Source organism: Onychomys torridus, chromosome 8, assembly GCF_903995425.1.
Source record: "Onychomys torridus chromosome 8, mOncTor1.1, whole genome shotgun sequence".
Lineage (NCBI taxonomy): Eukaryota > Metazoa > Chordata > Mammalia > Rodentia > Cricetidae > Onychomys > Onychomys torridus.
In genome coordinates, this window is record NC_050450.1 from 47684155 (window position 1) to 47711671 (window position 27517).

Genomic DNA, 27517 nt, shown 5'->3' on the forward strand with positions numbered 1-27517 from the left:
GATCCACCTGCCTCTGCCTCCTGACTGCTGGGATTAAAGGTGTAACCACCAGACCTGGCTCTCTTTATTTTGATTGTATGTATATTATTATTTTGCTTGCATGTGTGTATGTACACTGCAGGCGTGCCTGGGGAGAAGAGGGCGTTGGATTCCTTAGAACTGGAGTTGCAGGTTGTTGTAGCCTCCTGTGGATCTTGGGAACTGAACCAGGCCCTCTGCAAGAGCAGCAAACGCTCTTCTAACTCCTGAGCCATCTCTCCCGCTCTAGCCCGTTCCTTATCTATCTATCTATCTATCTATCTATCTATCTATCTATCTATCTATCTATCTATCATCTAAGTGCATTGGTGTTTTACCTGCATGTACGTCTTGGGTGAGGGTGTCAGTTCTTAGAGTTACAGACAGTAGTGAGCTACCTTGTGGCTGCTGGGAATTGAATCCGGATCCTCTAGAAGAGCATGCAATGCTCTTCACCACTGAGCCATCTCTCCAGCCCCTCAGTGTAGTTTTGATTTGTGTTTCCCTGATGGCTGAGGATACTGAGCACTTGTTATTTGAGAAGGTGTATCACTTTGTAGCTCTGGATGCCCTGGACTCTCTATGTAGACCAGGCTGGCCTGGAACTCACAGAGATTTGCCTACCTCTGTCTCATGAGTTCTGGGATTAAATGTCTGGCTTGGATTCTTTTTCATGTATTTACTGGCTATTTGTACTTTGTCTGCTGCAGCCTGCAGAAATATATCATAAAAAATCAGCTGGTTATGGCAAAGTCACTTCCTGGAGGGATCAAGGATTTCGTCCAGAGGAAGCCAAATTCCAAGGAGTTTTTGGTGTTATTTGGCTTGTTATATATCAGCTGTATTCTGTTATGAAAATCATGTGTGCCTTCATAGTTTTCCCAATTGACTTTTCCCTAAGAAGAGCTAACAGTGTGGACTGATCACTCTGGACATACACATTCAAGGTATTTGGAGAACAGTCTCAGGAAAGGCTTCCTCTGGAATCAGATATCTCCCTTAGCCACTTTCAAGGACTAACAGTAATAACAGTCCACATTCAAGTCTCCTGATTTTAAGATAAATTCCACAAGGAGACACTACCTAGGTCAGGTGGATGTTAAGTTTTAGCTCAGACCCTCCTTTCTTACAGCCTTACGAACTTTATAGACCTTTAACTCCTTACCTAACCACTTCTAGGAATATTTAGATAACCTTCTGCTCTGACAGCTGTGCTCAGCCAGAACCCCAGTTCAAGCCTCCCTGTAATTATCCTCACTGGCAGCATCCGGCCAGGTCCATCCCCAGAAGGAGGAAAGTACCTTATCAGAGATACCTCTGTAATCTCTAAGAACAGATTTAACCATCCCGGCTACCTGTTTAAGAAGGCCTGGTGGATGTGCCAATTAAGCTTTACTTCCTCCTTTCCCAAACCTTACCTCTAGTTCCAGATTTCTCTTTAACTATCACAGAGGCATCTTGCCTAGCGACCAAGCACACTTTCCCCTACCCTGCAGAAAAACAGCAGATAGCTTGGACAGATAGGAGCCACAGGAAAGAAGAAGACAGTTTTATTTTCTCCCATTGACCTAGCAGCTTATAGAATCTTAACATTTTCTACCAATCACGTTTAAGACTATAGTTGAGCACATAAGATTCCTCTTCTTAGTTATTACCCGAGTTCAGCCTTTAGTTAATTCAGTCCCCCATTGGTGACTTCCCTTTGGGGGTTGCAAATGATAATTAACGGTTATTGCCCCTCTATGTGATTCTTTTTTTTTTTTTTTTTTTTAAAGATTTACTTACTTTATTATGTATACAGCATGTATGACCGGAAGAGGGCACCAGATCTCATTACAGATGGTTGTGAGCCACCATGTGGTTGCTGGGAATTGAACTCAGGACCTTTGAAAGAGCAGTCAGTGCTCTTAAACTCTGAGCCATCTCTCCAGCCCTCTATGTGATTCTTATCACCCCTCCCTTTGCCCCTGGAAGCCTGGCTTTGCACTGCCAAGGGATTACTCCTTGTAAGTGTGTATATACCAGGACTCCCAGGGCACAGGAGGGACAGAGAAGAGAAAAGAGAACGGAAGAACTAGATGGGTAAGAACTTGAGAGGAACAAACTGAGACCGGGAAGAACCAGACTGAAGGGCTAGAAGAGAGTACTAGAGGAACGAGATGGAAGATGAGGAAGAGCCAGATGGGGAAGAACAAGATGAGGAAGAAAGAGATGGGAGAGGAGCTGATATGGGAAAGAACAAGATGGATGAGAACCTAGAAGGGACAGAACTAGATGAAGGAATTAAGATAGAACCTAGAGGGAACAGTAGATAAATATAGAGAGAAATCAGGCAAGAAAGGAGCTAAAAATGAGAGCAGAGTATAAGCTTGTAGAGAAAACTGACAGAATAATAAAGTGTAAGGACTAAGGAATTTCGTGTACACAGATTCATTTCTTTTCTTCAAAGACTAATTAACAGCTGGTTGTAGATTCTTCCTGGACCCTGGGAGGGGACTATCGAGGGCCCCCGTAGTCCTCACTTTTTGTCTTTGAGAAATATCTGCTTTTTCTTCTCTCTCTCTCTCTCTCTCTCCCCCCCTCCCCTCTCTCTCTCTCTCTCTCTTAAAAAGATTTATTTATTTATTACATATAGAGTGTTCTACCTGCATGTGTCTCTGCAGGCCAAAAGAGGGCACCAGATCTCATTATAGGTGGTTGTGAGCTGCCATGTGGTTGCTGGGAATTGAACTCAGGACTGGAGGATCAGACAGTGCTCTTAACCTCTGAGCCATCTCTCCAGCCCCAAGTATTTATTTTCTTTATGTATTTTTTGACTGGGTTTGTTTTGGGTGTTTGATTTTTTGAATTTTTTGTGTATATTAGATATTAATCCCTTGCCAGATGCATGGCTGGCAACGACTTTTTCCCACTCTGTGAAGCGTCTCCTTTTGCAGTGTTTCTTGATTGACAAGGCACATGAAGCTCCCTCCATTCAGTCCTCTAGTACAAGTATCTTATCCCATCTGCTCTGGACATGGTTAGCTAAGATCCAGACTCTGGGGGATGTCAGCATTAGGTCCCTTGCGTGAGGTCTGAACCCTGCTCTCCCCCGTGGGAAACACTGCATTTCTATCCTGGTTAATGGCTCAGAAACTCTGTGGCTTCTCTGCTGCTGGCTCCTTCCGTGCTCTGTGGTCCATGTAGAGGTTTGCTCTGTTGCCTGGGGTGTAGAAGTCTTTCAACTGGACTCTGACTTCCTCTCAGGGGCACCTGATCTCAGGCCTTGACCAGGGTGGATGGAGGGAGAGCACTGTACCCACGTGGCTGCAGTTCAAGCCCTTTGTGGATTTGAATACTGGGAGGAAGAATTCTTGGAAAGTAAATCAGTTATGGAAATGAATAATTCAGGGAAAAAAGCCTTCTGTGTTCTCCCACTTCCTCCTGTAGTTTCAAATGGTCAAGATTTCTCTATTTATGTATTAATAAGTGCCAATATGTGCTTTTTAATTAAAAAAAAAAACCCTTGGAGGCTCCTCATTCCAAATCTTCAGATGTGAGTACATGTCCTGGAGCAGCTGCAGAAACCAGGAAATTTAAATGGGACATTGTCAGGACCGAGGATTGGAGAACCATAGAGAAGGGGTATCAGGGGACTAATGATCTGACCAAACAGGAAAGAGGGAGTCTTTAGGGACAGGGAGGAAGATAAACACAGGAGAGGGGAGGGTAATAACAAAAAGGATGTCTGAAAAAGCCAGAAGGGATCCTATATTAATAGCCAATACTGTTAACTATTTACCTAAAAAGACCCTATAATATACAGTTCTGTATACAAATATACATACACAATATAATTTCTCTTTCTTTCTTTTTTTTTTGTGTTTGTTTTTGTTTTTTCAAGACTGGCTTTCTCTGTGTAGCCCAGGCTATTCTGGAACTCACTCTATAGATCAGGCTGGCCTCAAACCCACAGAGATCCTCCTGCCTCTGCCTCCCGAGTGCTGGGATTAAAGGCGTGTGTCACCACTGCCCAGTTTACATACATAGTTTCAATGACCTTTTCTCATTCTAAGCTGACAATGTTCCTTTCAAAAGCCAAACACCACCTAAAAAAAGCCCCAATACCAGACACGAGAAGCCCTCTTTCATGGTATCAGAAGGTGGTGCCATTTAAGCTTCCAAAGGAGGGAAGCAACCAATAGTCCTACCCAGCTAAGATGCCTATGAACCACATCAGCGACCAGCCCTGAGTACAGTAGTGGCATGCATACCTTGGTGGTAACCAACAGTTCTCTAATTGGACTTAAGTCCCTCTCCACAAGAGGGAAACCATGCCCAGTGCTAGAAGCCTATCTAACTACACAGTGCTAGTCAAGTTATGGATCTTGGAGGAGAGCCTCTAACCATTACTCTATTAAGCCAGTATGCTGTCTAAAGACAATTTAAACATTTATCCTTATATTTACAGATAGTGTAGCCTTTACTTCTCATCAAGGAAACTTCTCTTTGCAACAGACAGAGAGCATTACAGAAAACCACAACCAGTCAAAATGCAGAGTTGTCAAGCTCAGGACCAATGGCTACACCTGCGAAACACGTCCACACTGAAGATTCAGGGGACACTGGGAAAGAAGAGGTGAAAAGCCTGTAAGAGCCAGCAGACCAGGGAGCTTGCTGGGAGCATGTGCCTCCTAGGAGTGTTGGAAGCGACACCGGTAGAGCCTTACCAACATGGCTGCCCAAGCGTGAGCTGAACAAGGACAACAACAGACAAAGGACAGGAAACTAAGGTATACTGAGAGCAGAAGAAAGAGTCTTCCTTAGGGAAGAGCACACCAATTGATTATCAGTATCAGCCCTGAAAACACACATACAAGTAACATTATACAGACCAAGCAGGTTATAGTTATGTGCTTAGAAGTGTGTGTGTGTGTGTGTGTGTGTGTGTGTGTGTGTGTACAAAAACTAATGAAAGAAGAGGCCATGAATTTGAAAGATCAAAGAGAGTTATATGGGAGGGTTTGGAGGGTTTGGAGGGAGGGGCAAATGGTGTAATAATATAATAATCTAAAAATTAAATATAATGTTTTAAAGATTTACTTAGTTTTATGTGCACTGGCATTTTGCCTGCATATATGTCTGCATGAGGGTGCCAGACAGCCCGGAACTGGAGTTACACACAGTTGTGAGCTGCCATGTGGGTGCTGGGAACTGAACCTGGGTCCTCTAGAAAAGTAGCCAGTGCTTTTAACTGCTGAGCCATCTCTCCAGCCCCTAAAAGAAACAAATTTTTAAAAAAAATGTTTACTCAAAGGAAAAAAGAATTACAAGATGAAAATAGCTCCAGGCAGGGTGAAGGTGGAGGTCATTAACGAGCATTACGAAGTCTTTGAACAGAGAAGCCTCAGAGCTGGGTTTTGATGTCTCTAAAGATGTTTCAGTTTATCTTGGGTTCAAACACCCCTCCCAGTAACCCCCTTTACTTTTACGTGGCTGAAAAAGAAAAGCACCCCTGAGTGGAGAATTCAGAACACTGCAATGCTTATTTCTCGAAGCTCTGGAGGCTGCAAGTCCAAGGTTGAGGCGGTGGAAGGTTTGGCGTTGAGTGAGGGATGATCTCAGCTGTCTAGAGAGGCGTGCTGTATCCTCTGCATGGGATGGACACTGCTCAAGAGCTGCAAAGGGTAGATGGGGACGTATTACCTTCTCCTGGGAGCCCTCTTGTGAGGAATTCATGAATTCCTGAGGTGGCGTGCTCATGCTTTTCTTACCTCTCACAAACCTCACTTCTGAGACTGTCACACTGGAGATTCATTCTCAATGTGACCTTTGGAGAAAACACAGTATTCCAACTGTAGCACATGGTGGGTGGCTCCCAGGCTCACAAACTGTCACAAACAGCAGGAGCTTCTCTTTTCATGAAAAATATTTTACAAATAGGCATATTACTTACTTATTTTTAAGATTTACTTATCTTACGTATTGAATATTTTGCCTACAAGTATGTAGGCACCATATGTGTGCCCAGTGCCTTCAGAGGTCAGAAGAGGGTATTGGCATCGGATCCCTTGGAACTGGAGCTAATGATGGCTGTGAGCCACCACGTGAGTGCTGAGGACTTAATCCAGGTCATCTGGGACAACAAATGCTCTTAACCGTGAAACCACTTTTCCAGGCTCCTAACTAGGCATTTTAAAAATGAGCAAAGTTGCAAAGCGGTGGTGATGGATGCCTTTAATCCCAGCACTCAGGAGGCAGAGGCAGGTGGATCTCTGTGAGTTCGAGGCCAGCCTGGTCTATAGAGTGAGTTCTAAGACAGGCTCCAAAGCTACTCAGAGAAACCCTGTCCCCCCACCCCCTACCAAAAAAAAAGTAAAGGTATATGTAATTTCCATAGCTTCTTTTAAAAGACTTACTTTATTTTATGTGTGGGAGTGGTTTGTCTGTATGTGTTGCTGTGTATGTACCATGTTTGTGCCTGGTGCCCAAAGAGCTAAGAGGAAGAGCATTGGATCCCCTGGAAGTGGGGTTACAGACTGCTGTGAATCACCACGTGGGTCCTGAGAATGGAACCTGGGTCTTCTGCAAGAGCAGCGAGTGCTCTGAGCTGTCTCTCTAGTTCCTCCAGTTGTCTGACTATTGGTAAATTGCCCGTGCTCCTGTAAATAATCTCTCAGTGATGCTTCTGTAAGTCCCTACTTAGACTCATTGGTTAACAAGAACAACAAACGTTTTTTTTGTTGTTGGTTTTGTTGTTTTTTTATTATTATTGGATTTTTGTTGTTGTTTGTTTGAGACCAAGTCTCCCTTTGTACCCCAGGCTAGTCTAGAACTCACTATCTAGGCAAGACTGACCTTGGACTCTCCAGTGCTGGGATTGTGGGCAAGCTGCTCTATCCAGTTTGTATGTGGTACTGGGGATCAAACTCAGGGCTTCATACATGTCAGGCAAGCTCTGTGTCTAAGACATAGCTACAACTTCTTTATTGTCACTTAGATTTGCTTTTGCCTGAGGACTGGTGATGCTGAACACTTTCACATGCCTGTTGGGCTTTTGGTTTCGTCTCGAGTGTTCTTTGTTCATGTTCTTTACTGCAGAGTTGAGTGAAGTCCTTGCATATTTTGGCTATTAACCGTTTATCTAAAATGTGGTTTACAAATGCCTTCTTAAGGTCATTAGTGATTTCTTCTCTCTACTCATGTCCTCAGGAGATTTTTAGTTTGATTGGTCCTGATAGCTTATTTAACCTCCTGTTGCACTGCCCAGGAGATGCCTAAAAGCCCTCACCAGCATCAGTACTAACAGGTTTTCGCTGTCTTCTACACAATTACGGCGTCAGATCTGTTTAGATCTTTCTCTCTCTGAGTGGACTTAATGTGATAAGATCAGGTAGGGTCCAGTTTTATTCTCTATCATGTAACTATCCAGTTTTCTGGAGATCATTAATTTCTTTTTTGTTTTGTTTTGTTTTTTGGAGACAGCATTTTTCTGTGTTGCAGTTCTCAATGTCCTAGATCTCACTCTGTAGCCCAGGCTGGCATGGAACTCAAAGAGATCCGCCTGACTCTGCCTCCAGAGTGCTGGGATTAAAGGCATGTGCCACCACCACCCGGTGAGATCATTAATTTCTTACTTTTCAGTTTTTACTTTTTGCAGTACCAGAGATGGAACCCAGCGTCTCAGGCATGTTAAGTAAGGCTCTACCATCTAGCTCCATTCACATCCCCCCCTTTTTATTTTGAGACAATGTCCTACTAAGTTGCCCAGGATGGCCTTGAATTTGCAGTTCCCTGCTTCAGCCTCCCAAGCAACTGGTATTACAGATTTTCACCACTGGGTCTGGCTGAGAAAACATTTATTGAAACGACCACCCTTCTTTTTATCTTCTTGGTGGTAATTGTCAAAATCACTTGCTCACATAAACTGGGCCTTATTTTTGTATTTTCTACCCTTTTCTATTATTCTATGTATCTGTTTTTATGAAGATGTGGATTTTTGTTACATATAAAATATATCTCAGTCAAACTGATTTACAACTGACTTACAAAAAAAAAAAAAGTTCTTATGTACAGCCAGTAGGCTCCGGTCTTCCTGAGCGTGTCTGGTCTGCTTCCTGTCTAGCTTTAGCATTTCACTTCTTGTTGCTGCTGCCTGCGGATCTACAGAGTCTGTGAGAGGTGGGTCTGCCATTTCACCTGTAGTTCAGTATGAGTAGCTGTCCCATGCGGATACTGTGAGAGCACCTCTCGTTCAGAGCTGGAGGGAACCTATGCCCTTGTCAGGCTGTGGTCTTACCAAGAGGGTCAGGGGAAACAGGTCTGTGTGGCCATCTTTCCCCTTGTCCTTTAGGGGTAAAGAAAGCCAAATGCTTTTGGCATTTTTCTTGGACACAGCTAATTCTCCTCATCAACCTGACAGGTGAGTCCCAAAGTCACAGAGTAGGACATCTGCCTTCAAAAATAATGGGAGACGGCAAACACTTGTAGATGCCTGCTGACCATCTCCGTGTGAGGGGAGAGAACGTGGAACATGGGGCTTCAGAGCTGACCTTATGCTCAACTCTCCACTTACCAGTTCTGCTCGTCACTGCTCACTTCCTTCTTTCCTGGAGTCCCAGCTCTCCCCGGGGTGCTTGGAGTGTGAGCTGAGCCCTGAGGTGCCACCTTCTCCCACTGCTTCTGAAAAGTTCCCCCAAGGACTCTGGGGAATTCTAGTTTGCAGCCCAGGCTTAGACTCAGAACTCTATTGCTTGGGTTTGGAAAACCCATCCAGATGAGTAACTGTTAGTTTGCCTTTGACCGTGATGCAAGCTTGTTCACTTCCTGAAACCACATCCTTCCTGCCTCCAGTGTCAGTGACCATTATAAATTCATCTCATTTCTTCTTTGGCTGCACCTAAGGCTGGTATCTGGGTGAGTACAGTTTCATGGAGCAGTGTGGGTGAAAGGTCCAGGGAAGGAATGGGAAGCTATACTCAATGGCATGATTTGTCTTGGTCAATAGACTAGAAATCTCTTCTAGATTCTAAATCTAACTTTAAAATATTTCTGGGATGTTCTGTTTGTTGGTTACTTGGTTTGTGCATGTTGGGGAGGTGTGAGGAGGTGGTGGGAAGAAGAAGAAGAAGAAGAAGAAGAAGAAGAAGAAGAAGAAGGAGGAGGAGGAGGAGGAGGAGGAGGAGGAGGAGGAGGAGGAGAAATTATAGCTTCCTAGGACTTCAACAGGCTTGCCCAGCATCCACTCAGGGCAGCAGAAGGTGGGAGGCCTGTGAGGGAATGTGCTGGAAGCCCAGGGGCCAGCCAAAGTAAAGACTAAAGCTATTTGTGGAAGGTCTCAGGAGCAGGGAGCAGAGAAGTGAAAAACCCTGGTACAGATGGGAGCTGAGGAGTCCAAATCTAGGAGGGTCTGTAGAGCCAGGGCAGCTGTCAGCAAAGGCACCAGAGATGAAGGAAAGGAAGGATGTGAGCTGTTGCATAAAGCAGGGAGAGGAGACACAAGAATGGAAACGGAACAGGAGTCGTTGAGCTCAAGGTGACTGAGTATCAGCTTGCTGTCGTATAATATCAATTTAGAGCCCATCACCATTTTCCAGGCTCGTTCCCTTCCCCTATCATTAGCGGCTCAGTCTGAGAACGCCACTTAGTGTCTGTACTACTCAGCGGAAGGAACCTCCACATTCCAGTTTAGATGAGAAACTAGATGAGAAGGAATTGTCAAGGCAGCATCTAGCCTATGAATTCTAACTAAATGTGAATCATGATTGCTCATGATGTTTGTGAAAATTCAAAGAGCCATTGGGGAGATGTATGCTTTGTTCCTCTTCTTTATATGCACCCAAGTTCCACCTGATTAGGTCCCGTCGGTCTGTGGGACATAGAGGAGCAGTGCAAGACTGTCCACCCCTCCGGGCTGTGGGTCCGCCTTCTGTTGCTTTGTCCTTACTATATCATCTTTTCTCCTGGCTTTCTCCTCCCTTTGTTCCTTCCCTCAGATGAAAATAGCAGCAAGAAACCAGAACCTTCCATTAAAAGCAACCGGAAAGCAATCTCTTTTGCTTCCTCAGTGAGTAAATGGGGAAGCTGAAATTGAGAAACAGTGACGAGTGTCCTGACTCCAGCCTTGTCACCATGGGACTATGGTCTCATGTAGGCTTGTTCTCTGTGTACCATAGCTGATTGTGTTGATAGCTTATTTATTTTGATCTCTACAGAGGAGCTTTTCTTCCATGGCTCAGGACACACTCCTGGATCAAGCTCAGAGAACTTTCTGGTAAGCATTTGGTTTACTTTTCAAAGTCAGAGATTCATAGAGTTGAGTGATTTTTCCCCCCCTTGGAGATTTTTTTCAGTTAAGAAACTTTAAAACCTGTACCAAGCTATGGGGTACCCTGTGATGTTTCAATATTAGCATCTAGTTTTCTGGAAGTGGAGACTTTTAATAAGATTTTTCTTACCCACCTGGGGTTTTCATTCCTGCTGTGCCAGTGTGGACCTAAGGCCAAGGACCCTTGAAAGGGCTGCGGATGAAGATGACAAGCGTCCGCTGCAAGCTGGCCCAGTATCTAGAGGACCTCGAGGATGTGGACCTCAGGAAATTCAAAATGCACTTGGAAGATTATCCACCCGAGAAGGGCTGCATCCCACTCCCCAGGGGCCAGATGGAGAAGGCCGACCATTTGGATCTAGCCACACTCATGATTGACTTCAATGGGGAGGAAAAGGCATGGGCCATGGCTGTGGGGATCTTTGCAGCTATCAACAGGAGAGACCTCTGGGAAAAAGCCGAGAAGGACCAGCCAGAGTGGAGTGAGTGAACAAGAAGATTTTTCTTCTTACAGTAAAGTACACGTAACCTAAAACGTAGAATTTTGGTAATTTCAAGTATATGGCTTAGTAATAAGGAAACTCATATTGTTGTGCAACCAGCTTCCAGAATGCTTTTCATCTTGCACAACGGAAGCTCTTAACTGACTAGGTAATAACCCTCCGTTACCTAACCCTGTCTCCTAGCAACCACCTTTCTGGTTTCTGTTCCTGTGAACTTTACCACTTCGGATTCTTCATGCAGGTGGAATCATTTAATGTTTGTCTCTTGTGGCTGGCTTATTTCACTTAGCAGAATGGCTTCATGTATGTCGGAATTTCCTTCTTTAAAAAATATTAATGATAAATATCCATGAATAGACTACATTTTGCTTATCTCTTCATCTGCCAGTGGGTAATTGTGTTTATGCAACATCTTCCTTTCTCGGGTTTTGAATTAGAGTCTCACATATCCCGGGCTGTCCCCAAATTCAGGATCCTCTTTCCTCTGCCTTCTAAGTGCTAGGAAGCTTTGCCCTTTGCTGCAAAGAAGTTGGCATGTTTAAAATGTTAATTTATTATTATATTTTTCACTCTTCTCCTGGCAGGGTATGAGAGAGTGGGAGGAAGCAGCATGCTTTTTCTAATTCTGTAAAAACTCCGGTCGCAGGATTCACTTACTCCCAGGAGCCTGCTGTCACTGGTACCATGCTCTTTATAGGTCTGTTTAGTGCTGAGGCCCACCTGTTTTCCAACCAGCTCCTAGTGGATGCTTGTTTGCCCTAAACAAGGGAAACAGCAGAAAGGATTCAGAGTGACCAGAATGTCACAGGCAGAGGATGCTAAAGATGCTGGGGGTGGTGATAGCTCAGTGGTAGAGCATCTGCCTAGCATGCACAGGGCCTTAGGTTCCATCCTACACCACTGGGTCAGTGGAGACAAGGGGATGCATGGCAAGGCAAGGCAATAATGATACAGGAGAAAGAGAGGGAGATGTGTGGCGGTGAACGATGCAATCAAGTTGCATATCACAATGCAACTGTGACTGTCTGTATAAAGAACGCATACAATAAGAGTCGAGTGTTAATCTTAGTACGAGTACTTACTAAGCAATTTTAGATTTTTGATACTAGAACATAAAACATTTTTAGTTATTTATTTGTGTGCATGTATGTGTGTTCTATGGCACATATGTGGAGGTCAAAGGACAACTTGTAGGAGTTGAGTCTACCATGTGGGTGCCGGGGGTCCAAATCAGGTCACCAGGTTTGTGCCTTTGATTACTGAGCCACTAGTCTCTGGCTTATTACTGGGTAGTTGCTTCTTTCTTTCTTTTTCTTTTTTATAAAATTTATTTTGGGCCTGATGTAGTGGCACACACCTTTAGTCTTAGCACTTAGGAGGCAGAGGTGGGTGGATCTATATGAGTTAGAGGCCAGCCTGGTCTACAAAGTGAGTTCCAGGACAGCCAGGGATATGAAATAGAGAGACCAGGTCTCAAAAACAAAACACCCCAAAATATATGTATTTTAGGTGTATGAGCATTTGCCTGCATGTCTATATGTGCACCATGCATGTGTTGGTACCTGAGGAGGCCAGAAGACAGTATCAGATCCCCTGGAACTGGAGTTTTAGACAGTTGTGAGCCACCATATGGGTGCTAAAAACTGAATCCAGGTCCCCTAGAAGAGCAGCAAGGCTCTTAATCACTGAGCCACCACTCCAGAACACCTATACTAGGCAGTTTTGACTGATTTTGTCCTTCTAGCAACCCCATAAAGTAATTACTAGTACTATTAATGCTTTCAAATGAATAGTATGAGCCAGGGAGATGTTCTAAATACCCAGGGCTCCCCACTCAGAGTCAGCCATAATCAGAGTAAAAAGCCAGGCAAGACTATGAAAGTATAGCCATGTGATGTCAGCTTTCACATCTGAGTTCTAAATGTGAAAATTGTCACTGGTATTTGAAGTTCTCTTTTGGGTTAAAGTGAGGCCTTACCTGAGAATTAGGTGGAGAGCTTGGCTTGCACGGATGTCTAGATGTTTGCTTTGTGATCTCATTGCTAGGGGCACTTTCTTTTCTTCTCTTTTAAGTGTTATTTATTTATTTATTTATTTATTTATTTATTTCACTTACATTGGTGTTTTGCCATGGGTGTTGGGTCTCAGGAACTGGAGTTACAGACAGTTGTGAGCTGCCATGTGGGTGCTGGGAATTGAACCAGGGTCCTCTGGAAGAGCAGTCAGTTCTCTTAACCACTGAGCCATCTCTCCAGCCCCGCACTTTCTTTCCTTTTCTCTTTCTTTCCTTCTCTCTTATCATTCCTTCTTTAGATAGGGTCTCACACAGCTCAGGTTTGCCTCCAACTCTCTGTGCAGCCGAGGATGACCTTGAACTCCTGATCCCTCTGCCTCCACCTCCCGGGTGCCAGGGTTACAGGTGTATGCTAACACCATGCCTAGCTTATGTGGTACAAGATAGACTTCATCCTTGCTATGAAGGCACTCTGCCAACTGAGCTACATCCTTGACACTATCTTACAGAATTATTTTATATCCATAAGAATATGTAACTTACCCATAAGTTCCTGTCTGTGTCCTTAATCTATTGTATACGTTTTCCTGGAGGGGGCTTTGGTTACAGCATTCCTAAATTTCCCCTAGGAAGATAGCCCAGACTACTTGAACATGTAGTTCTTGGCTGTAGGTACATGCTGGAATCTCCTTGGCATTTTTTATGGATAATGATGCCTTAAGCCTCAGCACAGAGTAAAAAGGACTACTTTCAGTAGAATTCCTACTCACAAGTTTACAATTTTTCTATGTGATTTTAGTTAACCAGTGTTCTGAACTACTTGACTGACTGACAATGTTCATTTCTGAAGATCTAGACATCTAGACATGGAAGCACAGGATATGACCCAAATGGGCTACATATGCGCCACTACGATCAGGGAAGGTTGAGCTGTCAAAACATTGAGGTCGGGCACATGGCCTCCAAGTCAGGCTGCTAGGGACAGCCAGGGACAGATGATGACAAAGGAGACATTGTTTGTTCTCATATGTACTCTGATGGACTTCTGGGCCTGGCAAAGACATTCTGAGCATGGGAACACAGAGTTTACCTGATGATGGACAGCTATCCTTTCAAAGTAAGGCAAGCAGAATCATGCTTACTGAGCTTCTGATGACATAACTCCTTGAACCACGTTTACTCCCCTCTCCCTCTACTTTTTCTTTTTCTTTGTTTTTCCTCTTTGAGACATGATCTCTTGTAGCCCAAGCTGGCCTTGAACTCACTACATAGCTGAGGATAACTCTGAAGTTCTGATCCTCCTGCCTCCATCTCCCAAGTGCTGAGCTTAGAGGTATGTGCTGTCATGCCTGGCTAAGCCATGTTTAATCCAGAAGGAATATGGGGTAGGGGCCTTTGACCCACTCCATAGACTAGGCTCAGTTCTATTCTCTGTGTTAGAACTCTTAGATGTACTTTGTGTTTTTTCCTTTTGTGTTTAGATGATGCACACGCTTCTAATCTCACTGTGGTATGCCAGGAAGACAGCCTTGAAGAGGAGTGGATAGGTTTACTGGGATACCTTTCCCAAATATCAATTTGTAAAAAAAAGAAAGGTATGTATGGAGCTTCCAACTTTGTTTTGAGACTTGGAAGAGGAGGTTTGGAAAAGGAACTGGAAAGCAGAGTAGCTTGGCTACTCCACATGTTTCCTTTTCAGGGAACAAGGCTTTCTTCAGGAAACTCACCTTCAGCTGAAGAAGTAGATGCATATTTACATGGATTTTTGTTTGTTTGTTTGTTTTTTGGGACAGGGTTTCTCTGTGTAGCTTTGTGCCTTTCCTGGATCTCGCTTTGTAGACCAGGCTGGCCTCGAACTCACAGAGATCCACCTGCCTCTGCCTCCCAAGTGCCCGGGATTAAAGGCATGCGCTGCTGCCACCGCCAACACCACTGCCTGGCTTGTTTTTTTTTTTTTTTTTTTTAAGTCCCAGGGAAGAGGTTTACTTCAGGTAGATATGGGCTTTAGACTGCAGGTATAAGGCTGAAATAACAGATTTTCTGGCTGGAGACAGTGCTGGCTATGGTGCTGGCTTTCTGCTCTATCGTGAGTGGGAAGTAATTGACAACAGAGTTTTGGGGACCTGATACACTTGAGAAGTGGAGAAAAGTTATACCTCCTATTTCTCTAACCCAGTACTTACTTTCTGCAGCGTACAAGCCACTTGTTTTTCTTTTAGACACATGGGCATGTTTTATGTTAATTTGTATTTTATGTTGCCTCCACCCTTTTGGGAAACAGTAATAGATATTATGAGATACCTGGAGAACACATTGCCACTAGGGCCTATGGCTCCCCAGCCACACAGGCTCTAGACTGGATTTTCAGTACCTGACATGAATTCCTACCTTGGGAGTTGACCTCAAATCCAATCACAAAATGGTTGGTTACTGCCGCAACGATCACACCACTATTGCATCAGCCAGTAGACCTTGCTATATACATGTGAATGTTTCTTGAGCACATTCTCTCCAGCTGACAGTCAGCATTCTTTACATTTTTTGCTGTTGTTATTGGAGCCTCACAATTCTCAGTGTTCCTCCTGTAAGAGCACAGGTCCCCTAATAGATTATTGTTGGGGAATAGATGTGTGGGGGCTTTTCCTGGATTCTACCTTCCTGTCTCTGCTGCAGATTACTGTAAGATATACAGAAGACATGTGAGAAGCAGGTTCTACTGTATCCAAGATAGAAATGCACGTCTGGGTGAGAGTGTGGACCTCAACAAACGCTACACTCAGCTACAAATGGTCAAGGAACATCCTAACAAGCAAGAGAGGGAGTATGAACTATTGACCATTGGCAGGACCAAAATGTGGGACAGCCCCATGAGTTCCATTAAGCTGGAGTTGCTGTTTGAGCCTGAGGATAAGCACACAGAGCCTGTGCACACAGTGGTGTTCCAGGGAGCAGCAGGCATTGGGAAAACAATACTAGCCAGGAAGATTATGTTGGACTGGGCATCTGGGAAGCTCTTCAAAGACAAATTTGATTATATATTCTTTATCCACTGTCGAGAGGTGAGCCTCAGGACACCAAGGAGTCTGGGAGACCTGATTGTCAGCTGCTGGCCTGATCCAAACCCACCACTGTGCAAGATCCTGCATAAGCCTTCCAGGATCCTCTTCCTCATGGATGGCTTTGATGAGCTGCAAGGGGCCTTTGATGAGCACATTGGAGAGGTCTGCACAGACTGGCAGAAGGCTGTGAGGGGAGACATTTTACTGAGCAGCCTTATCCGAAAGAAGCTGCTGCCCAAGGCCTCTCTGCTCATTACGACGAGGCCGGTAGCCTTGGAGAAACTGCAACATCTGCTGGACCACCCACGCCATGTAGAGATCCTAGGTTTCTCTGAGGCCAAAAGGAAGGAGTATTTCTTTAAGTATTTCTCAGATGAGCTGCAGGCCAGGGAAGCCTTCAGGCTGATCCAAGAGAATGAGATCCTCTTTACCATGTGCTTCATCCCCCTGGTCTGCTGGATTGTGTGCACAGGGCTCAAGCAGCAGATGGAGACCGGGAAGAGCCTGGCCCAGACCTCCAAGACCACTACTGCCGTCTATATCTTTTTCCTCTCCAGCCTGCTGCAGTCCCGAGGGGACACGGAGGAGCATCTCTTCTCTTCCCACCTACAGGGGCTCTGCTCACTGGCTGCAGATGGAATTTGGAACCAGAAAATCCTATTTGAGGAGTGTGATCTGAGGAAGCACGGCCTGCAGGAGAGAGATGTTTCCGCTTTCCTGAGGATGAACGTGTTCCAGAAGGAAGTGGACTGTGAGAGATTCTACAGCTTCAGTCACATGACCTTCCAGGAGTTCTTTGCTGCTATGTACTATTTGCTGGAAGAGCAGGTGGCCAGGAGGAAGGGACCAGCAGGTTGTTCGGATCTTCTGAACCGAGACGTGAAGGTCCTCCTAGAAAATTACGGCAAGTTTGAAAAAGGCTATCTGATTTTCGTGGTCCGTTTTCTCTTTGGCCTTGTGAACCAGGAGAGAACCTCCTATTTGGAGAAGAAATTGAGTTGCAAGATCTCTCAGCAAGTCAGACTGGAGCTGCTGAAATGGATTGAAGTGAAAGCCAAGGCCAAGAAGCTGCAGAGACAGCCCAGCCAGCTGGAACTGTTCTACTGCCTGTATGAGATGCAGGAAGAAGACTTTGTGCAGAGGGCCATGGACCACTTTCCCAAAATTGAGATCAACCTCTCTACCAGAATGGACCACGTGGTGTCTTCCTTTTGCATCAAGAACTGTCGCCGGGTGAAAACGCTTTCCCTGGGGTTTCTCCACAACTCATCCAAGGAAGAAGAAGAAGAGAAGGGGGAAAGCCAACACTTGGCCCAGGCCCAGTGTGTTTTCCCAGAGCCCCACGCTGCCTGTTCTTCCAGGTAAGGAGATTTGACTTCAAGCAGATGCAGCCTGTGCCTTATGCTTTGTGACTGTTTTCCTTGGCCCTTACTTTCTCTCCTCACTTTCCAATTTTCCAAATATAATTGCCAAGCTTCATGATGATGTGACTGCCGCCCTTTTGATGGTAGAGGGTGTCTTGTGCTGGGTGGATAGATGGGATTGAGAACAAAACCCAATAGACTAAGAAATAAGCATTTGGGGAGGATAGCACTTCAGCACATGGGATCAGGTGGACTGTGGCAGTGCGTGGACATGCTCATAAACTCTGTATCCTATGTAGCTCTAGCTCACTGTCTTATTTTAATCCACGCTGCTGTAACAGATGCTTGAAACTAGGTTATTTTTGAAGAGAAAAGGTTTATTAATTATAGTTATGGAGGGTGGAAAGTCTAAAGATTGAGCACCCCACATACTGTTTTTACCTGGTGGGAGGAGGGAAGCAACTCCTTGGTTCTCTCTTTCACAAGGTGCTGTTATTATCTATCAACCCAGATGACCAACCATCTTCCTGGGACCTCACCTCCTGATCCCATCATTCTGAGACTAGGTTACCAATCTGAGGTTTTGAAGGGTAGGGTGAACATTCAGATGATGTCGGTGGGAGAGGGAAAGAGAGAGGAGAGAGAAGAAGACAGACTTGCTCCTTAGGGCCCTAACCGTAGTGGATAGAGGCGAAGAGGCTGGACTAGGACCACACACCCATGAGGAAGGCGGAGAGAAGTGGAGATCTGTTACTTTAGCTAACAGCCATTTTCCTTGCTGGGCAGAGGCTTTCTTGTTTTATCACAGAATTTTCCAGAGGACTAGCTATGTGAGTATCCACATCAGAGGTTCAGAGTCACAAAGCCCTGTCCTGCATGCATACAAAAAAACTCTGCTTTCTTTTTTCTTTTTCTTTTTTTTTTTTAAAGCTAGGGTTTCACGTAGCCCAAGCTAGCCTTGAACTTATTATGCAACTGAGAATGACCTTGAACTTTTAACCTTCTTGCCTTGTTCTAAGTACTAGGATTAGAGGTATTGTATGCTCTGTTGTTATATAGTACTAGGGGTCAAATCCAGAACCTTAAACATGCCAGTCAAGCTTTCTACCAACTGAGCTCCATTTCCATCCCTCAGCCTCTGCATTTTAAAAAGAGCTACAGGGTATTCCTACATGAATCTCTGCAAATGACTGTAAAAGTAAAAACTAGCAATGTAGATGATGTCGCTTTTAAGATTCTGACTTTACTTCTGTGGCTGCAGCATGGCCTGGGGATTTTCCACAGCAGTCCTGATGCAGTTGGGCATCCTGAGTCAAAGATGCTCCTTGGACCACTCAGCTTCACATCCAGGCCAGGGGCACAACAGCTGTCTAATGTGGGAAGGGGGTGCCTGAGGGTGTTTGCAGTAAGCCTAAAGCTTACTTCTTCAAATCTCAAAAGGAACCTTTCTACCCAAGGCTCACCAGCCTGCTTCCCTCTGAATGAACAGTAGATTTGTGACTTGACATCCAGGAGACTTCTCTGTGAATAGGTGCCTGGAGCCCTGTCCTGAGCTCTAGTTTATCATTAGAAACCGATGTTTTTTTCTGTCCTTCTTCCTGCCCTTCTAGATTGGAGAGCGGCGATCTCACGTCTAGCTTCTGCCGAGGCCTCTTCTCCAGTCTAAGCACCAACCAGAACCTCACAGAACTGGACCTCAGTGACAATACCCTGGGGGATCCGGGCATGAGGGTGCTGTGTGAGACACTCCAGCATCCAGGCTGTAACATTCAGAGACTGTGGTAAGTCCCACGAGTGTGTATATGTGTGTGGGGGGGGGGGGGAGGAGAGGAGAGGAGAGAGAGAGAGAGAGAGAGAGAGAGAGAGAGAGAGAGAGAGAGAGAGAGAGATATGACTGGGAGGAGACACTAGAGAGGGACTTTTGATGGATGTGGTCAGTTGTTCCCAGGACCAAGAGGGAGTTGGGGATTTAGCTCAGTGGTAGAGTGCTTGCCTAGCAAGCACAAGGCCCTGGGTTCGATCCTCAGCTCTGGGAAAAAAAAAAAAAGAAAGGACCAAGAGCCAAACCTTAAAGGCTTTAACATTTTTTTACCTCAGGTTTGGATGCTAAAGTCCAAAATCACACAACCACTGGTTGGTTCTGAGTCTCTCTCCCTGGCTTGTAGATGGCCACTTCCTCCTTGAGTCTTTGCGTGGTCTTCCTGTTGCGTGTCCACGCTCTAGCCTCTTACAGCCTTCTCTTGTATCTGACACCGGTCCAGCTGGACTAGGGTCAACACTGTGGATTCAGTTTAACTGCCTATTTGAGGTTGTCTGTTTCCAAACATGGTCACACCCTGTGGGCTTCTGGGGTGGAACTGTGACACATGAAGCTTTGGAGGAACACATTATAAACGGGCAGACTGGGTGGACTGGGGGAAGTTTGGAAAGCTTTAGGTGGGGAAGATGAAGAAGAACTGAAAAGAACTGTTTCTAGGAGGCAAAACAAAAGGTCTGTCTTCCATCCTCTCATGGACCAGGCTTCTGGGTGAGAACTGGGAAGTTTCATCATGGATGCTAATGGTTGGCAGCATCAGAGCACACCAAAGTGTTGTGGGGATGTGAATTTCACATACCCCATTCTATGCTCTATTTTATTTAAGTAATTAACTCTAAATATATGGAATAAGAAAACATTTAAATTAAAAAGAATACAATTAAAAAAGAAATTTTCTATTTTTTCTTTTCTCTAAAAAATGTGTGTGTGTTGTGTATATTATCTGTGTGCGTGTGTGTGAATGTGGGCCTACACATGTCACAACATGCATGTGGAGTCAGAGGGGCAACTTTGGAAATTGATTCCTGGCATAGAACTCAGGCCACTAGGTTTGGGTGGCGAGAACATTTACCCACGAAGTCACTTCAGCTGGCCCTAATGTAGGGAACTAACTGAATCCCTAAGAAAACTCCTTTAATTCCTTTTGAGACAATGCTGGTGGTGACGTCATTCTTTTGTGCTTCCTCTCACCTCTTTTCTTTTTTAAATTTTATAATTAATTTAATTTTACATATCAGCCACGGATTCCCCTGTCCTCCTCCTCCCACTCCCCAGCCTTCGCCCCAATCCACCCCCCATTCCCATCTCCTCCAGGGCAAGGACTCCCCTGGGGAGTCAGCTCGGCCTGGTAGATTCAGTCCAGGGGCAGGTCCAGTCCCCTCCTCCCTTCACCCAGGCTGAGCAAAGTGTCCCAACATAGGCCCCAGGCTCTCACCTCTTAAAGGTGTCAGCACATCACCACACTGAAGACAAAGCTTCTGACACGTGGCCCCATGGGGACACACATGGCCTCCTGGGGACAAACCATCATTAGACAACAGTGTATGAAATGGATCACAGTTGTAATCAGTGGCCGATCTAAGCTGTGTGGAGCACTGACAGGCACTGGTCCTGGGCTTTGCTAACATTTCCCACAGCTCTTCTTTGTGGAGATCTGTTCACTAGGAAGGAAACTGAGTCAGTTCTACCTAGACTAGGAAGACGCTAATAGCCAGCCCAGCATAGAGAGACTCCGACTGTTCTTCCCCATCCCTCTATCTGTGTCTTCCTGGTTGGGGCTGTGGTATCCCTGCCCCACCCAGCAGAATAGGAACTTTATGAGAACACCTGTCAGCTCTGCTTCCTAAATTTCTCTTCAGTGTAGAGAGAGCACCGTGATTAGATGGTCGAGCAAAATTGGCGAGGGCATGATGCTTGTAAAGACTTTTTGTCGTGTAGATGAGGACCCCAGTGACACATGCCTAGTGAGGGTGCTTGACTGTTAGAAATTCCTGAGGACAGGAGCTCTAGGCTCACCACCCTTTTCATTTACAAACCGGATGCATCCTTGGTGCACCTGAAAGTGGATGAACACGTGCTTGGGGCACTCACCACAAGGGTCCCTACACCATAGCTTTGGGGTATGACCAGGTGAGCAGTAGCCCACTTCTTACATGTCCTGTGCATTGCTCAGGAACTCTTGGGTTACTCTGGGACATGCCTGGTGCAGAAACCAAGTCCAGGCTAGAAAACAATAGCTGTGAAGGAGGTTGTCAGTCAGCTCTCCTTCCATTTGATGAACACCTGAGATAGTCAACTCAAAAGAGGGAAGATTGCTTTGGCTCAGAGTTTTAGTCCATGGTCAGTTGAGTCTGTTGTTTGAGCCCGCCACAAGACAGAAAATATCATGGTAGCATTATGTACTAGAGGAGTCTATGCACATCATGATGACTAAGGAGAGGAGGAAGAGATAGAGATGGAGAGAGAGAGAGAGAGAGAGAGAGAGAGAGAGAGAGAGAACACACAGTATCATTTAAAGTATATTCCTTTAAGGTCACCCCCCTCAGTGTCCACACTGGCTCCACAAGTCTTCCTCCAGGCTCTACTTCCCCGAGGTTTCACCATCGCCCCGTAGTTTGAACATGTGGATCTAGGACACATGTAGGATCCAGATTCTGATAGGGGCCACACTCTGATGTCTGATTCTGTGCTTAATTCGAAGGTTGGGGCGCTGTGGACTTTCCCACCAGTGCTGTTTCGACATCTCCTCTGTCCTGAGCAGCAGCCAGAAGCTGGTGGAGCTGGATCTGAGTGACAACGCCCTGGGGGACTTTGGAGTCAGACTTCTGTGTGAGGGACTGAAGCACCTGTTCTGCAACCTGCAGAAACTCTGGTGAGTCGGCCCACCCCTCAGGAATCTCTGTCCTGGGGTCCCTCTCAGGGACTCCACTTCGGGGAGACACCACTAGCTGACCGCACGTGTGTGAGGACTGGAACATTCTCAGTGGCCAGGAGGACTTCCAGTGTTCCCTTCTGCTACTTTTCTAGGCATTTAACCAACCAGCGATAGCTGAGGGGAAAGCTTTCCTGTGAAAATATAACAGTGGTGTGTACGTGTGTGCAAATAAGCAAATAAATTATGTCGTCTTTCAGGTATCTGAGAAACTAAAAGGGCTGCAAGGCATCATGATAGAAGAGCTTTGAGAGTTCACAGCATGCCCTCAGTCCTCTCACTAAACAGGGGACAAAGTGGGGGTACAGCAATGGAAGCACTTCATTTGTTCTGTGCCGTCCTTACTGGATGCTTCTGGGAGACTTGAATTCTAAAGAGATAAGAAAGCGCTTCAGGGCTGAGGATGCAGCTCAGTTGGTACAGTGCTTGCCTGGCATACATGAGGCCCCAAGTTTGATCACCAGCACCAAATGAAATCACTAAACTAGATGTGGTGGCAGAAAGATTAAAAGCTCAGGCCAGCCTGGGCTACATGAGACTGTCTCAAAACAAAACAAACAAACAAAGAAACAACAACAAACCCCACCTGATCTGGTGATGCCAGCTCATATTTCATCACGATGATTTTCTTTTTCTTTTCTTTTCTTCTTTTTTTTTTTTTTTTTAAGAGAGGGTCTCATTATGTAGTTCTAGCTGTCCTAGAACTCATTCTGTAGACCAGGCTGACCTTGAACTCACAGAGATCTACCTGCCTCTGCCTCCCAAGTGCTGGGATTAAAGGTGTGTGCTACTATACTCAGCTTCATCGTTGTGATTATTATAGACAACAAACCCACAACAAACAAATAAGAAACTAGACTAGTGTCAGTAAGGACTCAGGGAACTGGAACTTTTGGGCATTCTAGTGTGATGGTTCTTAACCTGTGGGTTGTGACTCCTTTGGGGGTTGAATTACCCTTTTATGGGGGTCACTTAAGACCATCAGAAACCACAGGTATTTATATTATGATTCTTAACAGTCGCAAAATTACAGTTATGAAGTAGCAATGAAAATAATGTATGCTGGGCAGTGGTGGCACACGTCTTTAATTCCAGCACTCGGGAGGCAGAGGCAGGCAGATCTCTGTGAGTTCGAGGCCAGCCTGGGATACCAAGCGAGTTCCAGGAAAGGTGCAAAGCTATACAGAGAAACCCTGTCTCGGGGGAAAAAAAAAAGAAAAAAAAGAAAAGAAAAGAATGTTATGGTTGGAGTCACTGCAACTTGAGGAACTGTATTAAAGGGTCACAGTATTAGGAAGGTTGAGAAGCACTGATCTAGTCAGAATGTAAAACATCAGCAAGTATGGATGCAAAACAAGGAAGCAAGAATGTAAAACGTCGCAGGCAGCATGATGTTTCCTACACAACTGAGTATCGGACTGTATTTGATCCATGTGTTTTTGGGTGTGCCCTCTGGCTGTGCAACCATGTTTGCACACATCAAATCCACAGCATGTCAGTAACAGCAGCCAAAAGCTAGAAACTTCTTTGTGTCCTTTCAGGGACAAAGGACAGAAAGTGGTATTTGCACACACACAGCTTTGAACAAATTCTGACACTTGCTGAAAACCAGACAAGCCTTGAAGGTGTTCTACTGAGATACACCTGTCACAAAAGGGCAAACACTATAGTTACACTTATATTAGTACCATGAACACTTAAATTTGTAACAGAAGGCATGTAGCCTTCCAGTAGCTTCCAGGCACTGGTAAGGAATAAGTGGGGAGTTTGGTTTGTTTGTTGTTTTTGTTTGTTTTTAACGGGTAGAGAGTTTCAGTTCCAGACAGTGGTGATGACTGCTCTAAAGCACCCTGAGTTGTGCTGCTTTTTTCTCTTTTTGGTACTGGGAGCTGAATCTAGGTCCTCTTACATGCTGGGCAAGCATTCTGCCCCAACCCCTTCCCTTTTCATCTTGAGGCAGGATCTTGCTAAGCTGCCCAGGTGCCCTTTATCTTGAGACTCTCCTGCCTCAGCCTCCTGAGTAGCTGGGACTGCAGGCCTCTGCTACCAGGCCTCAGTGGGCATGCCATGGAGCTTGTATGAATGTCAGCTTTTTGGAGTCAGCTCTCTCCTACTATGTGGGTTCTGGGATTAAACTCGGGTTGTCAGGCTTGGCAGCCTTTACTCACCGAGCCGTCTCCCCGGTCCCCATATGTACATTTTATTTCAATAAAAACAAATGAAGGGAGTAGGGAAGATGTTCTAGTGCAGGAGTGGGCTTATTACCTGTTATTTCACCAGATGGGAAGGCGATGAGGGTTATGTGGAGCTGAGGTGTAGACTTCGGCTGAAGGGAGCAGCAGCGGTATGGTCTCCTAGCACACGGTGCAGAGTACGTGAGAGATGGCACTGACCTTGTCCCCTCTGCATGGAAGGTTGGTCAGCTGCTGTCTCACATCTGCGTGTTGTCAGGATCTCGCATTGGCTCTGAGCTCCAACCGTTCTCTGACCAGACTGTACATTGGAGAAAATGCCTTGGGAGATTCAGGAGTCCAAGTTTTGTGTGAAAAAATCAAGCACCCACAGTGTAACTTGCAGAAGCTGGGGTAAGTAAGTCTTTGTCTCTCTGTGGAAAATCTGATTCTTTTCGGAGACAGTTTATTTGGAAAACATGGATGGGGCCACTCTAGAAAAGGTCTATCAGCTAGAGATGAAGGTGGGAATTACAGCATCAGCATTGGAAGTGGTTTGAAGCATCAGATTCACGTAGCACACAGTTGGCATTTTGCTCACAGATTCAAGTAGCTATGGGTTTAATAAGCTGTGGGTTAAAAATATTAGGAAAAATTATGTCTGTATTTAACATATATGAACCTTCTGCTTTGTCATAATTCTCTGAAAAATACAGCATAATAACTACTTATGGTGTAACACATATGCCATGAGAAGGATCATAAGTAATCTAGACATGATTTACAGTCAATGGGAGGATGTACAGGGATGATATGCAAATGCTCTGCCATTTTACATGAGGGACATGAACATCTGCAGATTTGGGCACCTGTGGGGTGTCTTGGAGCCAGTTATCCAAGGACACTGAGGGACAGTGGTATTACTGCTGGTCAGGTAAGTCCTACTGGCTTGTGGCAGTATAGTCGGAGATTCTTAGGGGTTGTGCAGCCCTGTTTCTCCATTGAGCACAAAACTTGCTTCTGAGACATTCACAAGAACAGTAATCATTTAATGTGTGAACACTTACTTTCAAGATGCATATTGCTTCTGCAAAGCATATCCTCTGCACTGAGTTCTCATCCCCCTGCCTCAGCATCTTAAGTTCTGAGCTCTGGTGATATAGCCTTTCTCTACAGGGCTTAGAGTAGCAGCCCCAGGCTCTGGTTCCCAAAGACAACACCATACTTTTATATAGCATGATGTCTCTAAATCCTCAGCTGTGATGTAGCTCAGCATCAGCACCAGTCATCAATGCTTGCATTTAGAGAGGAGAAAATGAGGTCCAGGAGCTTCATATCTTTGCCTGTAGATGCTGGCTAGGAAGTAGACACCCTGGTGTGATTTCCCAGGCCACACCTCTGTGAGCAGGATACCCCACAGCCTGGGTATATTTTGCAATTGCACCCTCTGCAGGGCTTCAACATTCGATCCTAACCATAGCCTGTCAGCTAGGAAAGAATAAATGTCCGTTCTGTCAATATCTATAAATAAAACAAACAAACCAAATATGTCTTTATTCATAGTATTGATAGAAATGACAGCTAGATAAATATTTAGGACACAATAAAACAAGCTGAGCGTAGTGGCTCTGCTCAGGAGGCAGAGGCAGGTAGATTTCTGTGAGTTTGAAGCCAGCCTGGTCCATATAGTGAGTTCCAGGATAGCCAGAGCTATGTATGAGATCCTGCCTCAGAAAAAAAGGTAAACATAAACGGTGAGTCTAGATATGTGGCTCAATTGGTAGAATTCTTGATCAGCATGTGTCATGCCTTGGATTCCATTCCTAGTGCAGAATAAACCGGGTTGTGTGTGCACTCCTGTAATCCCAGCACTTGGGAGGGAAAGGCAGGAAGATCAGAAGTTCGAGGCCATCCTCAGTTACATAGTGAGTTTGAGACTAGCCTGGGCTACATGAAATCGTGTCTTAAAAAAAAATCCCCCAAACCCAACACTAACAAGATGAACCTTTTTCTGAGAGATAATCAATTATTCATAATTAACAACCAATATTAACTGTAAGCTCTGATGCTTCCTTGGGCTTGTCCTATTAGCCGTAGACATTACCACACTGCTTTCCTATAATGCTACAGGTGCTGCTATGGCTCTTCTCGAGCGAAGCAGCTTCTGATGCTCTTTTTGATCCACTGATATGATCTGGCCTCCGAGCTCTGTTGTGGGTGCTGATGTAGAAGTGATCTGGTTTCCACACATAGCACTACAGGGAAGGGGTCATCAGTAGACCATGGAACAGTGTGTAGTCTGTGTTGCCCTCAGGAGCCTGTCCCCACTCCTGTCCATTTGTCCCAGCCCTTAGCTTGGCTCATGACTGGAGCATTGCTTCATACATTACTTCCTCTTTGAGTTTCTTTCCCTGTTTGCTGCCATCCTTGTTGATCTGATAGGTTCCTCTTCTGTAGATTCTGTGTGGACTTATCTTCCTGTGATCCGCAGCTTTTGCCACTGATTTTTGGCTATTTGTTTCTACACTCTCTAAGATATGTACCCGTAAGGGCCAATAACTACCCATAGACAGATGTCTTCCCAAACAGATCTCACACCTGGATGCCACTTAGGAGTCTTGCTACAAAAACAACATACTTAGTTTAACATAATGAATTATCCAGGTATGTGAAGCTAAAAGTGAGGAATGTCTCTGTCTCTGGAGAAAACCACTTGCAAACCTGGCAATCAAAATTCCAGACCCCGTGTTATACACAAACACCCATCCACACATATATCCACACATCATCAATTACTTTATCAATCCACATGTTGATCCATGCAACTACCCATCAATGTATTTATCTAACTATCCATCTTTCTATCTAAATATCCTGTATGTATGACTTTACTAAGGTTGCTATAAAATAGTATCCAAAACCTAATGGCTGTAACATAAATGTATTGTTTCTCAATTCTGGAGGTAGGGATTAAGGCATTAGCAGGGTTGGTTCCTCTGAGGGCCATGAGCAAGGGTGTATTCTTTTGTTTCTCTTCTTGGCTTGTAGATGCATCGCTTGATTGTGGCCTTCATCTTTATACAGGATTCTCCCTGGGACTCTGTGTATAACACCGAGTCCCAAATTCTGGGTCTAAGATTTTATTTATTTATTTTTAATTGTGTGTGTGAGTGTGTATCAGAGCAGGCTACTACAGATGAGCATAGTGCTAAGGAGATGAGAGGAAGGCACCAGATACCCTGGAATTGGCATTATGGGTGGTGGTGATCTGCCTGACATGGGTACTGGGAACAAACTGGGACCTCTGGAAGAGCAGTAGGCTCTCTTAACCACT

The 27517-nt window shown here is 45.1% G+C and overlaps 1 protein-coding gene across 2 annotated transcripts in view; it reads left to right on the forward strand.

Annotated features, from left to right (window-relative positions):
* The window catches only part of Nlrp3 (NLR family pyrin domain containing 3), a 61565-nt gene that overhangs the window by 25893 nt on the left and 8155 nt on the right, over positions 1–27517 (forward strand). The window contains exons 1-8 of one of the 2 annotated variants that reach the window (XM_036197476.1): positions 8334–8913; positions 10212–10270; positions 10486–10806; positions 14323–14436; positions 15515–17261; positions 18875–19045; positions 21782–21952; positions 24427–24597. In XM_036197476.1, coding sequence (XP_036053369.1) covers positions 10524–10806; positions 14323–14436; positions 15515–17261; positions 18875–19045; positions 21782–21952; positions 24427–24597 — 2657 coding nt within the window. In that variant the 5' untranslated portion in view covers positions 8334–8913; positions 10212–10270; positions 10486–10523. Of the gene's footprint in view, positions 1–8333; positions 8914–10211; positions 10271–10485; positions 10807–14322; positions 14437–15514; positions 17262–18874; positions 19046–21781; positions 21953–24426; positions 24598–27517 lie in introns of those variants that run through there. The other variant, XM_036197477.1, reaches the window with a different exon arrangement.